At 50.5% G+C, this 13,141-nt stretch overlaps 1 protein-coding gene across 5 annotated transcripts in view; it reads right to left on the reverse strand.

The window, feature by feature from the left end:
* The window catches only part of FANCA (FA complementation group A), a 44,338-nt gene that overhangs the window by 4,536 nt on the left and 26,661 nt on the right, over positions 1-13,141 (reverse strand). For 2 of the 5 annotated variants that reach the window (XM_064160145.1, XM_064160142.1), the window contains 12 exons: positions 12,534-12,733; positions 11,677-11,773; positions 11,292-11,468; positions 9,626-9,699; positions 8,802-8,930; positions 7,762-7,828; positions 7,363-7,529; positions 6,053-6,158; positions 4,899-4,958; positions 4,035-4,139; positions 3,313-3,425; positions 1,626-1,782 (listed from right to left, as the gene is read on the reverse strand). In XM_064160145.1, coding sequence (XP_064016215.1) covers positions 1,626-1,782; positions 3,313-3,425; positions 4,035-4,139; positions 4,899-4,958; positions 6,053-6,158; positions 7,363-7,529; positions 7,762-7,828; positions 8,802-8,930; positions 9,626-9,699; positions 11,292-11,468; positions 11,677-11,773; positions 12,534-12,733 — 1,452 coding nt within the window. The remainder of the gene's footprint in view (positions 1-1,625; positions 1,783-3,312; positions 3,426-4,034; positions 4,140-4,898; positions 4,959-6,052; positions 6,159-7,362; positions 7,530-7,761; positions 7,829-8,801; positions 8,931-9,625; positions 9,700-11,291; positions 11,469-11,676; positions 11,774-12,533; positions 12,734-13,141) is intronic. The other 3 variants (XM_064160144.1, XM_064160146.1, XM_064160147.1) reach the window with 3 other exon arrangements.

Here is a 13,141-nt window from a genome sequence, read left to right on the forward strand (position 1 = left end):
CAAAGTAATTTGTTTATGTGCATTGCTAATCCAGTTGTGGCGCTGGCCCTCCTCTCTGTGCCTCCCTGTCTGGGAAAGGAGAGCACATTCTGAGTGCAGATCTGCCTGCACAGGCACTGTGGCTAGGCCAGGCAACGTGGCAGCCAGAGAGGTCTCCCTTCATCCATGGGTTTTCCAGAAGCTCTGACTGCTGCAGGTGGCTGAAGGAAACAAAAAGGAGTGGCACATGTGGAAGGACTTTGGATCTAACTGCAGTGTCTCATCCCCAAAAGGTGGCCAATCCCACTCCCCCTTCTGACAGAGAATCAGGGAATGGCTTGGGTTGGATGGGATGTTAAAGAGCATCTAGTTCCAAACTCCCTGGCACAGGCAGGGACTTCTCCTGCTAGAAGTGTTTGCTCAAGGCCCCATCCTACCTGGCTGGGAACACTTCCAGAGCTGGGACCCCAGCTACACTCAGCCCTCCCACTGTTCTCACTCTTCCTGGTGTCCTTCTCCTCTCTCAAGGCAGACTGAGGTGAAAGTTGCTGCTGCAGAGGTTCTAAACTCTCTTATCAACACCAATTTGTGACTAACAGCTGCTGGCTCTAGACCAAACAGTGGAGAAGTCAATCCCATAGCAAGAGGAGTTGCTGCTGTGACTGCTGCCTGAAGCAATAAAACTTGAGAGCAAATAGTAAAGCACAAGGCTCTGCTTCAGAGCCACTTCCCTGTGAATGTCTCAGCATGGGACATTCCCTGTATGGATCTCTGGTCCTGGTTATCCCTTGAGAGGGCAGAGAAGACAGCAGCTGGGGTTCCTCCTCCATCCTGCACATGGGATAATTCCCTGACACGGAGGGCACTGAGCATAGCAACCTGGAGGAGGCATTTCCTGGGACAGGCTTGGGAAACCATCAGGAAATCCATCCCTGAGATTCCCAGAGTCCTTAAAATACCTTCACTCCTGTCTCACCAACCTTTCTGCATCAACTTACTATCCCAGCCAGGTCACAATCCACAAGGATTGCTCCTTTTTACAAAGGCATGGAGTGACAGGGTGAGGGGCAATGGCTTCAGACTGGAAGAAACTGCATTTTGATTAGGCACAAGGAAGAAATTCTTGCCCATGAGGGTGGTGAGGCATTGGGACAGGTTGCCCAGAGAAGCTGTAGAGGCTCCAAAGCCAGAAGTGTTCAAAGCTAGGTTGGATGGGCCCTTGAGCAAACTACTGTAGTAGGAGACGTCCCTGCCTGTGGCAGGAGGGTTGGAAATAGATGATCTTTGAGGTCACTTCCAACCCAAACCATTCCACGATTTGTCAGAGGGAGAGGGATCCCAGCATGGCATGGATTGAGCTCTCCATCTCCACGGTGCTCTCCCCAGCTTCAGTTTTTAAGGCAGCTGCTTAAAGTCCTCCTGAGCTCACAGAGGAGCCACTCTCAGAGTTAAACTTCTGAGTCTGTAACAACTTTGCCTCTAGGATAAGTATTTAGCAGCTGGAAATTGGCAGCCACCTTTCATCAGCTATCCACCAGCGAGATTTCACAACAGGCTTTACCACCACTATCTCTCAACAGCCATTTCCCAGTTAAAGCCATTCTGCTCCCAGTTTCCAAGCAGAGGGAGCAGCAGGCTTGTAAAACCTTGGCCAGTCTTGCCTGCTCTGTGCCACTCCCCAGCCTCTCCAGTGTTGCTTTCTCCCTTCTTCGTGGTGCCTCCTGGTGAATAGTGCAGTGGAGGAAGGCAGCTGAAATCCAAGGAGGGCCAGAGGGAGAAAAAACTGCTCCTGAGGAAAGGAAGCTAGGAAAAGAAAAACCATCATGGAATGAGTTTGGAGGGGGAAAAAAGAGAGTACAAAAAGAAATAAGAGCTGTGAGTAGGGAGAAGATAAATCAGGGGCTTGAGCAAAGGGAACAAAAGAAATAACTCTTCTCTTCAGTTCTTTCCTCCTGCAGTTGGATGCTACATGGAGACAGGTTAAGAAGAAAAAAGTCCAGGAACAGACAGCAGCATTCCCAAATCCCTTTGATCAGAGGTTGGGCAGGTAGTTAACTCCATGCTCTACTGGAGGCACATGTGATTGATGCCTGCAATAACCTGCACGCTAAATTCCCAGCTTTTGGGGATGCTGAATGCAGAGCAGACACATAAGGGCAGGTAAAGGAGGAAGCGGCCAGCACAGCCTCAGGAGACCAGGGATTGACCAAATCCAGGGAGCAGAAGGTGTGGCAGCTCCAGCAGATGGCTCAAGACCATGCTAAAGGCTATTTCCAGAGTTTGCCTCCCAGTCTCCTCTGAAAAGATTCTCTTTTCCTTGTGGTGAAGCCCTTTGACCCACATTATACACAAGGCTAGACTAAGTAATTATAGTGAGCCACTTTTGAGTTTAAACCCCACAAAGGAACCTGTATGAAGCTGTCCTACCAGCCTCAGCCCACAGCAGCATGTCCTAGTGCCTGCTGAACCCTCGTCTGCCTCAGACCAGCCCTCCTGGACCCTCCAAGAAAGACACTGAGGTGCTGGAGTAGGTCCAGACAAGGGCAACAAAGCTGGTGAAGGGTCTAGAGCACAGGTTTTGTGAAGAGCAGCTGAGGGCACTGGGGTTGTTCAGCCTGGAGAAAAGGGGGCTGAGGGGAGAGCTTCTGGCTCTCTACAGTGCTCTGAAAAGAGGTCAGAGGGTTGGGCTCTCCTCCAAGGGACAAGCAATAGGACAAGAGGAAATAGGCTCCTCAGGGAGGTGGCTGAATCCCTATCCCTGGAGACAGAGATCACAGAATCACAGAAACATCCAGGTTGGAAAAGACTCTCAGGATCACCAAGTCCAACAGATAACCCTACTCAACAAGACCCACCCTAAGCCACAGCCCTAAGCACCACATCCAGATGACCCTTAAACACAGCCAGGCTGGGTAACTCCACCACCTCCCTGGGCAGCTCATTCCAGTGCCTGACCACTCTCTCCCTGAAAAGCTTTATCCTAATGTCCAACCTAAACCTCCCCAGCCTCAGCTTGAGGCCATTCTCCCTTGTTCTGTCTCCAGTTACCTGTGAGAAGAGACCAGCACCAGCCTCTTCAGAGTGTCCCTTCAGGTAGTTGTAGAGAGCAATGAGATCTCCCTTCAGCCTCCTCTTTTTCAGACTAAACAGCCCCAGCTCCCTATCCCTATCCCACCACATCAACCCAGATGTGCTGAGGGACATGGTTTAGTTCCAGACTTGGGAAAGTTGGAGAATGGTTGGACTCAAAGGTCTTTTCCAACTGAAGCAGCTCTGTGATCCCTCAAAGAGCTGTTCCTGTCTGTGAATCCTCACTGGGTCCCCCATACACACCTGGTGGCTGAGGAGTGCTGTTCCCTCAGCCTTTCCAGCTCTTCTGCAAGTGGAGCCCCAAAGAGCCTCTTCCACTGTGAGCAGATCACTGGCTCCAGCCTTGGCCACCACAGCTAGAAGGAGAGATGGAAACCAGCAGCATTAGTGGTGCATGCTCAGGCTGCAGGCAGGTGTGCAGGTTGTCTCAGCCAGGTGTGCAGACAAAGCTTCTCTTGCCCTCAGGTTTCAACACAAAAGCCCAAGTGGCTGACAAATGCATGAGAAACATGAGAAGTTTCACTTCCTGCAAGTGCCAGGAGGAACATTTGTGCCTGCATTCATACCCTGGTGCTCTGGAACTCAGAATAAAGCAGCTCAAAACTCATCTCTTCCACAAAGGTGATGCACAAACGTGTACCCAGGAGGAGTTACACATAGGAGAAAGAAAAAATTGTGCTTTGAGGACTTTTTGGTCGCTTGACCTCTAACAACCAATGCAGCTGAAGTGAAGCCAACCCTCCCAGCTTCTCACTTCTAGACAGCCTTTGTTCTGCTGCTCTAGACGCTCCAGAACCAAGGCTGCATGCCCAGAGCTGGGGTCAGGGAACACAAACACGCTGCCGTGTCCCAGGGACATCAAAAATTATCATCCCCACACTTCACAGTTTGCACTGAATGAAGGTTAGAGGAAGAGCCAGGACCCAACAGTGAGTCCTCGCTCCTCAGGTGACACCAGAAGTTACCGCTGCGGAGGGAAGCAGGATGGGACACTGGCTCTGACAGGCTGCTAGGACGTGGTTGACCACCACTGCTGGTTCCTCGCAGTCCAAGCTGGCATTAAGCAGGCCCTGGAGGAGAATGGGTTAGAAGATGACTATACACAGGTCTCTGCTGCTTTGAAGCGCTTCAACAAACCCGGTGTGAATTAAGCAAAGATAACTGCAGGGGTCAGCATGGCCCAGCAAAAGAAGCCTACAGCTGCTGCTTCCCTCACCAGCTTTGCTGGGCTGGATTAAAAGGCATCTCTGCCACTCCTTCCTCTTGCTGCTTCTCTAGCTAACTGCTCCTCTCCTGGGAATTTACACCAACAGTTCTCCAAACAATGGTACAAAGGGCAAGTCCCATTACTAAGAATAGCTTCTCTGTGAGGAAGAAAGGCTGAGAGACTCCAGCCTGGAGAAGAGCAGCCTGAGAGGAGAGCTTCTAAATGCTCAGCAAGATCTAAAGGCTGGGGCCAACAGGCTGGGGCCAGACTCTTGTCAGTGGTGTCTAGTGACAGGACAAGTGGAAACAGGCACAAGCTGGAACTCAGGAGGTTCCATCTGAACAAAAGTAGAAACTTTAGTGTGAGGGTGCCAGAGCCCTGGAGCAGACTTCCCAGAGAGGCTGTGGAGTCTCCTTCTCTGGAGAGGTTCCAAAACCACCTGGGACATTGTGATCCTGGGAACCTGCTGTAGGTGACCCTGCTTTAGCAGGAGGGTTGGACTGGATGTGTCTCTTCCACACACCCCCCACGCTGGGATTCTGTGTGGTCAGGCACCCTGGTAAAGAAGCATCTCCTCTGGCTAGCACAGATGCTGGAGCGGGAGGACAGAAGCAGACATTACCCTGAAGAAGTGAGCAGTGATGTCGTAGGGGAGTGCATACCCTCTGGAGCAGCTGTTCTTCTGTGGGAAGACAAGGAGACAACAACACATTCATTGCCCTTTTGAACTGTGATTTTCTTAGACCATTTCTGGCACAAGAGGACTTGGCACAAAACCACCCTGTGAGATCTCAAGCACGCAGAAACCCCATTTCCAGAGACATCAACACCGCAGGCTGGCTGGTGCTTCACAGTCCCAGCACCAAAAAGCAAACAGAATCATAGAGTCACTGGGTTGGAAGAGACCTTTAAGATCATCAAGTCCATCTCAGGCACCACGTGTCACAGACAGGAGAAGAGAGGCAGTTTGATTAACAGTATTGGAATGGAGGATCCTGGTTATACCTAACGAGACAGGACAGGAGGGCTTGGAAGTCAGGATGAATACACAGAAACAGTCATCCTTCAGAGCATCAAATAGTGCCCCGTGGGACCTGCAGATCAACTGCTCACACCCCAGGGAGCTGCAGGGGTCTTTCTGAGTGTTTCCCTAGAGTACAAGCACAGGAGGATGAGCAGAGTCTCACTACACACCATGAAGTAGTTTGACACAGCGGTGCAGTGGGGAAACTGGAGAAGGACTTGTGTTCAGCCCCGTTCAGATCTCCACGGGAACGCAGCAGGTTTCCTTCTAACCCACCATCAACAAACAAAGAGTTGGTGGCACAGAGTGATGCATCCACACAGCAGAGAGCAGCCCCAAGGCAGCTGCAGGTGTGTGTGCACCAGAAACACACACTGTTGGGGACAACAGGACTGCGAACACTCCTACTGCTCAAGCCACTGCCAGGCCACTCTGATTTCACCCCTGGACTCTGCACATCCAGCTCCACTTCTATGCTGGTTGTCTCCACCCTGGATTTCCATACACCATTTCCCAAGGATTCTCTTTCCACATGCCATCGAATTCCAGAGGAATGAACTCAGAAATCACCCTACAGCAGACAGTGCTGAGGGGAACCTGTAGCATCAGGGGCTGGAAAGCCTTGAGCATGATGAGCTGAACACCCTGACATAAGCTCAACTGAAGCATTGTGACACCTGTCCTAACCCCAGGTTTAAAGTCTTTGTCTAGGACACTTATCAACAAGCAAGAATCGTGTGGCCAACACATACCAGCTCTGAGTTTACAAAATGAAAGAAGTCTTCACAGTCCAACACAGTTCTCCTTCCTTTTTGACACGTCATGATCAGAGAGGATGCAGGGAGCCCTACCAGAAGCCTGAGGAGGGAAGAACAAAAGCCAGTTTGAAGTCAGCATCAAGAAGAGAACCAGACCCCACACTCAGGGTGATATTCAGGGCAGTCTGCCAGATGTGAGCCATCTCAAACACTGGACACAAACTGCATGCGGTGATTCTGGGGTTCCCCCTCCCCCACGGTTCACCAGACTAACTGAGCCGGCTGCAAGATAAGGAATGAGGCTGGACTGACAGCAAGGCAACATTTACAAGCATATACACACAATAGATGTAGATGTTTACAACTACATACAAGTTAAAAGTAATACAGAAGTACAAAACCCCTCCCTCCCAAACAGCAGACCTGCCCAGGAGGGCTTTTCAAACTAACCCCACTCCTTCTTTCCACTCCCACCCTTAGATCAGAAGTCTTACATGCAGGGGAAAGACTGCCAGATAAGGAGTTAGAAGCAGAATGATTAGCTGGGGTTACACAGGCCTACAAAAGAGCTGGGGAGGGACTTTTTAGGCTATCAGGGAGTGACAGGACTAGGGGGAATGGAGCAAAGCTGGAGGTGGGGAGATTCAGACTGGATGTGAGGGGGAAGTTGTTCAGCATGAGAGTGGTGAGAGCCTGGAATGGGTTGCCCAGGGAGGCAGTTGAGACCTCATCCCTGGAGGTGTATAAGGCCAGACTGGGTGAGGCTCTGCCAGCTTGATCTAGGGTGGGGTGTCCCTGCCCATGGCAGGGGGGTTGGAATTAGATGATCCTTGTGGTCCCTTCCAACCCTGACTGATTCTAGAGATAGTTAATGCAGCAGCGAGAGCCTCAAACCAGCACACTGCAACAAGGAATTTTTCTAGCTGCCCAGAGAAGAACCAGCATCAAAATGAGACAATGAAATACAAAGCAGGCATCAGAGATGCTATAAATGACTCAAAAGTGGACACACAGACTCTGATTGCAGGAACAAACGGAGTCATTCAAGGATGGTTAACTCAAGTGGTGGGTTAAGAGTGTTGCTGGCAGTAAGGTGTGTGGGTTTGCTGCTAGGGGAATCTTGTGGTCTGAGACAAAGCTAATTTGTGGGAATAGCAGGGCATGAATCTCTCTTGCACAGCTGGTACTGTGACATAAAAGTGCCATTTTTCACTGGCTGCAGGAGGCTGCTCAACTGTGCAGGGACACTCCATCACCCATTGGGTTTGTTTGAGGTGTTCCCAGCGGTCCAGGTCTGAACTTACCTTCTGTGCAGCAGCAGCTCCTGCTGCCTCCACAGCTCCTTACCCAGAGCAGAACCAGCTTTTCTGTCCTTCAGCCTCTCCTGAAGAATCTTGAATAGGAAGTGTCTCTGGCTATCCCTGCAGCCAGCAAAGAACTTTTGCCTGCAGCCCAGCTCCAGCACCAACTCCTGAGCAGGGAGAGGGGGAGAAATTGTTTGTCAGGCTCACACTCTGGCTTGTGTTCAAACCCTCTGTGCTTTGGTGAAGCAAAGCAAAGAGATCAGCAGGAAAAATCTCTCTCTATTTCCATGTCACTGCTCAAGTCTTAGAGCCCAGTGTCAGCCTGGCACACAGCAAGGTATTGGGAACTACTCTGGTCAAATTCAAGGGTTGAATGCTTGCATCAGAGCCTGAAATCACCTGCAGCCTGCAGAGAATGTCAGGGTTGATCCACATCTTCGACTGGCCACAGCACCCCAGGTCCGACCTGGAATTAAAGAGGCACCAGGTGACTGTCCCTGCCAGCCCAGGAGGAGAGCACCACCCAAACACAGTGGCTGCAGATGACCATCAATCTCCAACACTAATGCTCCTCAAATAAGCTGTAGGTGAGGCAGCACCTCTCCTCTAACCTTCCCTCCTCATTTGCCAGCTTCAGCCACTTCCTCAGGGGCACTGCTGCTTGTCTGGCCAAACCAATCTGAATATATAAATTCAGCTTTAAAAAGACAGACAGACAGACAGATTAGGGGCAGGGACTGCAGCCCCAGACCTCTGTCACCTACAGCAAGAGTCTGATGCAAAAATGGGTGAGTCAGGCAGAGCCACCTCCCAGCCAGCCCCAGGAGGAAGGAACCACAGCCACAGCTCCACATAAGGCACAAGCTCACAGCTCCTGGCTGGAAGGTCATGAGCAGCACCACAGCTGCTGTAAAGTACTGGTCAGGATACAAAATACTGTGGAGTATTAGGACCAGTTCTGGGCTCCCCAGGTCAAAGGACACAAGGAGCTACTGGAGAGAGTCCAGTGGCAGCTACAAAGATGTCAAGAGGGAACTGAAGCATCTCTATGAAGAGCAAAGGCTGAGAGCCCTGGGGCTGTTTAGCCTGGAGAAGGGTAGCCTGAGAGGGGATCTCAGCAAGAGATAAAGGGTATGGAGGGCAAAAGACCAGACTCTGGTAGCAGTGCTCAGTGACAGGACAGGTGGAAATGGGCACAAACCGGAACCCAGGAGATTCCATCTGGATAGGAGGAGAAAATTCTTTGCTGTGAGGGTGCTGGAGCCCTGGAGCAGGCTGCCCAGAGAGGTTGTGGAGTTTGCTTCTCTGGAGACCCCACACCTCAACGTTGTGATCCTGGGCAACCTGCTGTAGGTGAACCTGCTTTAGCAGGGGGATTGGACCAGATGATCCCCAGAAGTCCCCTCCAAACCCCTGCCACGCTGGGATTCTGTGAATACCTTTGTAAGGAATCCAGAGTGGTATTGATAATAATGCCACATGCCTTCTCCAGGTCTCCATCGCAGCCCCCAGAAGCAGAAGGTGCAGGAAGATAGCACTGGTAGATAGCCCAGTAATGGAAATCATGTCTGCAGCATTGAACAGAAGACAGAAAGGCTATCACAAAGTTTCAGTGGTGCATTTCCCTTGATGCAGGAGGAAGTTCACACACCAAGTGAAATTTTAGCAGGGCCTGTTGTGACAGGACAAGGGGTGATGGTTTAAACTAAGAGGGAGATGCAGGTTGGGTAGAACTAAGAAATTTATGACAATGAGAGTGGTGAGGCACTGGCCCAGGTTGCCCAGAGAGCTGGGAGATGCCCCATCCCTGGAACCATTCCAGGTCAGGCTGTCTGGGGCTCTGAGCAAGCTGCTCTGAATACAGATGTCTGACTGCAGTGGGGTTGGACTAGATGAGCTTTAAAGGTCCCTTCCTACCCAGGCCAGTCTGGGATGGTTTGAATGGCAGATAAAAGCACCCACATCAGCACAGATAAAGTCATCCACCATGCTCATGGCCTACTTTCAGCCATCACTTCCTTCTGGAAATGGAGAGGGTTTTGTGAAGTTATTCAGACTGCACATGAAAAGCAGAGGTTATCTTGGTGAACTTCCTGAAGTTCACACATGTCTCATTCTGCACTGATTGAACTCTGGACAACCTCTAGTAGTCAACAGGCATTAGTGTCCTGCAGCAGCTTGGGTCTTCAAGTCCTGATCTTCAATATTTTCCCCTAATTTGGGTGGCAAAGACTTGAAGCATTAGAGCCTCTCTTGCACTTACCTCTCTGAAGCAGAGAGAACATCCTTCTCAGGGAACACTTCCAGCTCCCACAGCAGCCACTCCCTGAAAGACAACTGAGAAAAGCAGAGATGTAGATAAGAGGGTGACAAGCAAGGCAAGTAACTCATACCTTCAGGTAAAAGGGCAGAGCAGCTACCTCCTTCCCAGCACAGAATTCACCTTCACCCACACCCAGACACAGTCCTGTTCAGATTCAGAGATAAGCAGCAGGAGATGTCAACCCAAGGAAGTTCCTGCATCATTTTCCTTGCAAGGAATCTCGACTCCAGCCCCACTGGTGTTCAAAAACCTCACTGAAAGCAAGCTTAGAAAGATCTCTGGCACACACACACCCTCCTTGGACATTTCCAAACGTGCTCATCCTCCCAAAATTTAGCTACCAGGACGAAGGTCTGCTCCTAGAAACAAATGCTGAAATGAGCAAAGTGCTGCAGTCAGACTGGCCTGAGCTTCAAAGGAAGGCTGTGATGCTAGGGTGCTCCAGCCAGCCACGCACCAGTCACTCCAGCAACAGCAGCGACTCCTTGGCACAAAGACAAACTGGTTTTAGAGGAACTAGGTTAAAAGAAGAACTCCTGTCAAAGCAGATGCATTGCAAGGCTGGGACAAAGAGCAGGGCTGAGGTGTTAACCTGCTTCACAGCAAGGCAGAGCCAAACGCTGTAAGGGACAGCAGTGGTCCAGGAGAGCACTGACATTTAGACACAGCACCAGTAAAAGTATTTCCTGTGCTGTGACTCAACTCCACTCCACAGGCAGCACTTAGGAGGAAGCTAAGGTTATGGACAAGCCTTTTCTCTACCATTCCTGATCATATTCTTACTGATAAGGTGTATCTTGTCACGCTTTCTGCCTCTGAAATAATGAGGACACAAAAGCTTCACCTCTGGTTTCCTGTTTCTACGTCATCATCACCGTCACCATCTCTTTGACCACATAAGCCAGCACACTCCTTCTTCAGCTGTCAGACCAACCCTTCAGGCATTAGGATCATAGAACTGCAGAATCATTTTGGTTGGAAAAGACCTTTAAGTTCATCAAGAACAACCACGTCCCTCAGCAGCACATCTCTGAGGTTTCTAATCATCTGCAGGGATGGGGATTCAGCCACCTCCCTGGGTAGCCTGTTTGAGTGTTTGAGAACCCTTTCAGTGAAAAAGTTTATTCTAATGTCCAACCTAAACCTCCCCTGCTGCCACTTGAGGCCATTTCCTCTTCTCCAATTGCTTGTTTTTTGGAAGAAGAAACTGGCTCCAGCCTTCTGTCAGGGAGCTGTAGAGAGCTCAGCCTCCTTTTCTCCAATGAACAACTCCAGCTCCTTCAGCTGCTCCTCACAAGACCTTTGGTGCCCTTCTCTGGACATGCTCCAGCACCTCAAGGTCCTTCTTGAAGTCAGGAGTCCAAAAATTAACCCAGAACTTGAGGTGTGGTTTCAGCAGTGCTGTTTGGGAGGATGCTCACTTCCCTGTTCCTGCTGGCCCAAGCCAAGGTGCTAGTGGCCTTCTCGGCCACCTGGGTACATACTGGCTCATCTTCAGCCACTGCTGATCAAGCCACTCTTGTTTTCACAAGAAGCTTTTTATCACCTGTAAGGAAACTGCAAAGGGCAGGTCTGGAAAAACACAGAGTCACAGAAAGATTCATACCTGGAATGCTTTTTCCTTCAGGAGCTCTTGGAAGCGTGCTTGCCTCCATAAAGAGAGGCTGGCTCTTCTGGAGCTGAGCGAGGGACAGGACAGGCAACTCCAGATGGGGTCAGTCTGAGCCTCCTGGCACAGGATCCCTCGAGCCTCCAAGCACAGGTGGGGCACGAGGTACTGGAGCTGAAACAGGCAGAAACTCTGCTCATTGCCAGGGCAGCCTCTGCCTATGTGGAGTGGCCAAAGAGGCGCACCCGCAAAACTGGAACGCGGCAGGGGACCAAAAGGCATCGTAGACAGTTCTCTTTGTACAGGTTATGGTTGCACAGGGAGAGACTGAACCCAAACGGAGTTTTCTTATGAGTTAACAGCAAAACCTTTTCCTTTTTACCTTCTTAACGAGGCCAGGAGGAAGCAAAGCACTCAGGTCTTCACGAGAAGAGGAGGAATACTTGCACATGAGATAAGATGCTGCAGCAGTGCAGAACCTGATAAAGTACAAACCCTGTGACCTGGTTGGTTCCATCATATCTTCTCTTACTCATGGAAGTCCAAAGGCAAAACAAAGACTTGACTATGAAAAATGCTTTTAACCAATGTGTTACCGAATCCCAGCAAGGTGGGGGTTGGAAGGGACCACTGGGGATGATCCAATCTGACCCCCCTGCTAAAGCAGGTTACCAGCATCAGCTTCCCCAAGATCACTCTGTCCAGTTGGGTTTGGAATCTCTTCAGAGAAGGAGACTCCACAACCTCTCTGGGCAGCCTGCTCCAGGGTTGCAGCACCCTCACAGCAAAGTTTCTCCTCCTGTTCAGATAGAATCTACTGGGTTCCAGTTTGTGCCTCCTGCCAGACCAAAAGAGTCTGACCTCATCCTCTTACTCCCTCCCCTTTAGCTCTGGCTGAGCATCGATCAGATCCCCTCTCAGGCTGCCCTTCTCCAGGCTATACAGCCTCAGGTCCCTCAGCCTTTCCTGCTCACAGAGCTACCAATTCTGTTGATGTGTGTCCAACCCCACCTACATTAGCAGCACAAACTGCAGAACCAGAGACCGAACTGAAACCTCTGACAGCATCCAGTCAGCCCTTCCTTCAGCAGGCAGCACAGCCAGGATGCTTTTCCAGGTGGGATCTGTTTCTCTGTGCAGCCCAAACATTGCTCTGGAAATGCTCTCCAGGAGCTCTCTGTTACCAGAATTAAACCCTTCACCCAGGGAAGCGAGGACATGGTGGATGCATGATCTCACCTCATGCAGAAGACAAACGACTCCTGGGTCCTGCACACCAGCAAACAGTTCCAATACTCCAAAATGGAAAGGGCCTGCCCAGGAACAGGCTGAGAAATCCCAAAATTGGCTTCCACTGCAGGGATTAGAGCTCTGGACTCACTCAAGTGGATCACAAAAGCTGCTAGTCCTAGAATGTGAGCATCATTCAGGGAAAGAGCCTGCAAGCCAAACACGAGTGCAGAACTGAAGAGCCAGAAACATTCCAGTTGTAAGGACACAGCTTTTGTCTGAAAAGACCTCAGAACTAACCCAGCACAGCAGAAGACTGCTCCTGCCCAGTGATAATTAGTGCAGCAATACCAACTGGGCAGAGGAAGGGCACCAGTTCCTCCAAACATGCTCTTCCTTTCTTGAAGTTGTGCAGCTGTCTCAGGCCAACCTGCAGCTACCTTTGTGTGTTTCTGTTAGACAGCAGCTTAGAGTAACTCACTGTAAACTAGCCCAGAGAATTTGAGGCTCTGAAGGGGTTTTAGCTCTGTGACAGCTATTCGAGTTCATCAACCTTTAATTTCACCTTTTCAGTGTCGTGGGGTAGAAGGAAATAAGCCAAACAGTTCTCCAGAAGG

The sequence above is a fragment of the Pogoniulus pusillus genome, chromosome 20 (assembly GCF_015220805.1).
Source record: "Pogoniulus pusillus isolate bPogPus1 chromosome 20, bPogPus1.pri, whole genome shotgun sequence".
NCBI classification, from domain to species: domain Eukaryota; kingdom Metazoa; phylum Chordata; class Aves; order Piciformes; family Lybiidae; genus Pogoniulus; species Pogoniulus pusillus.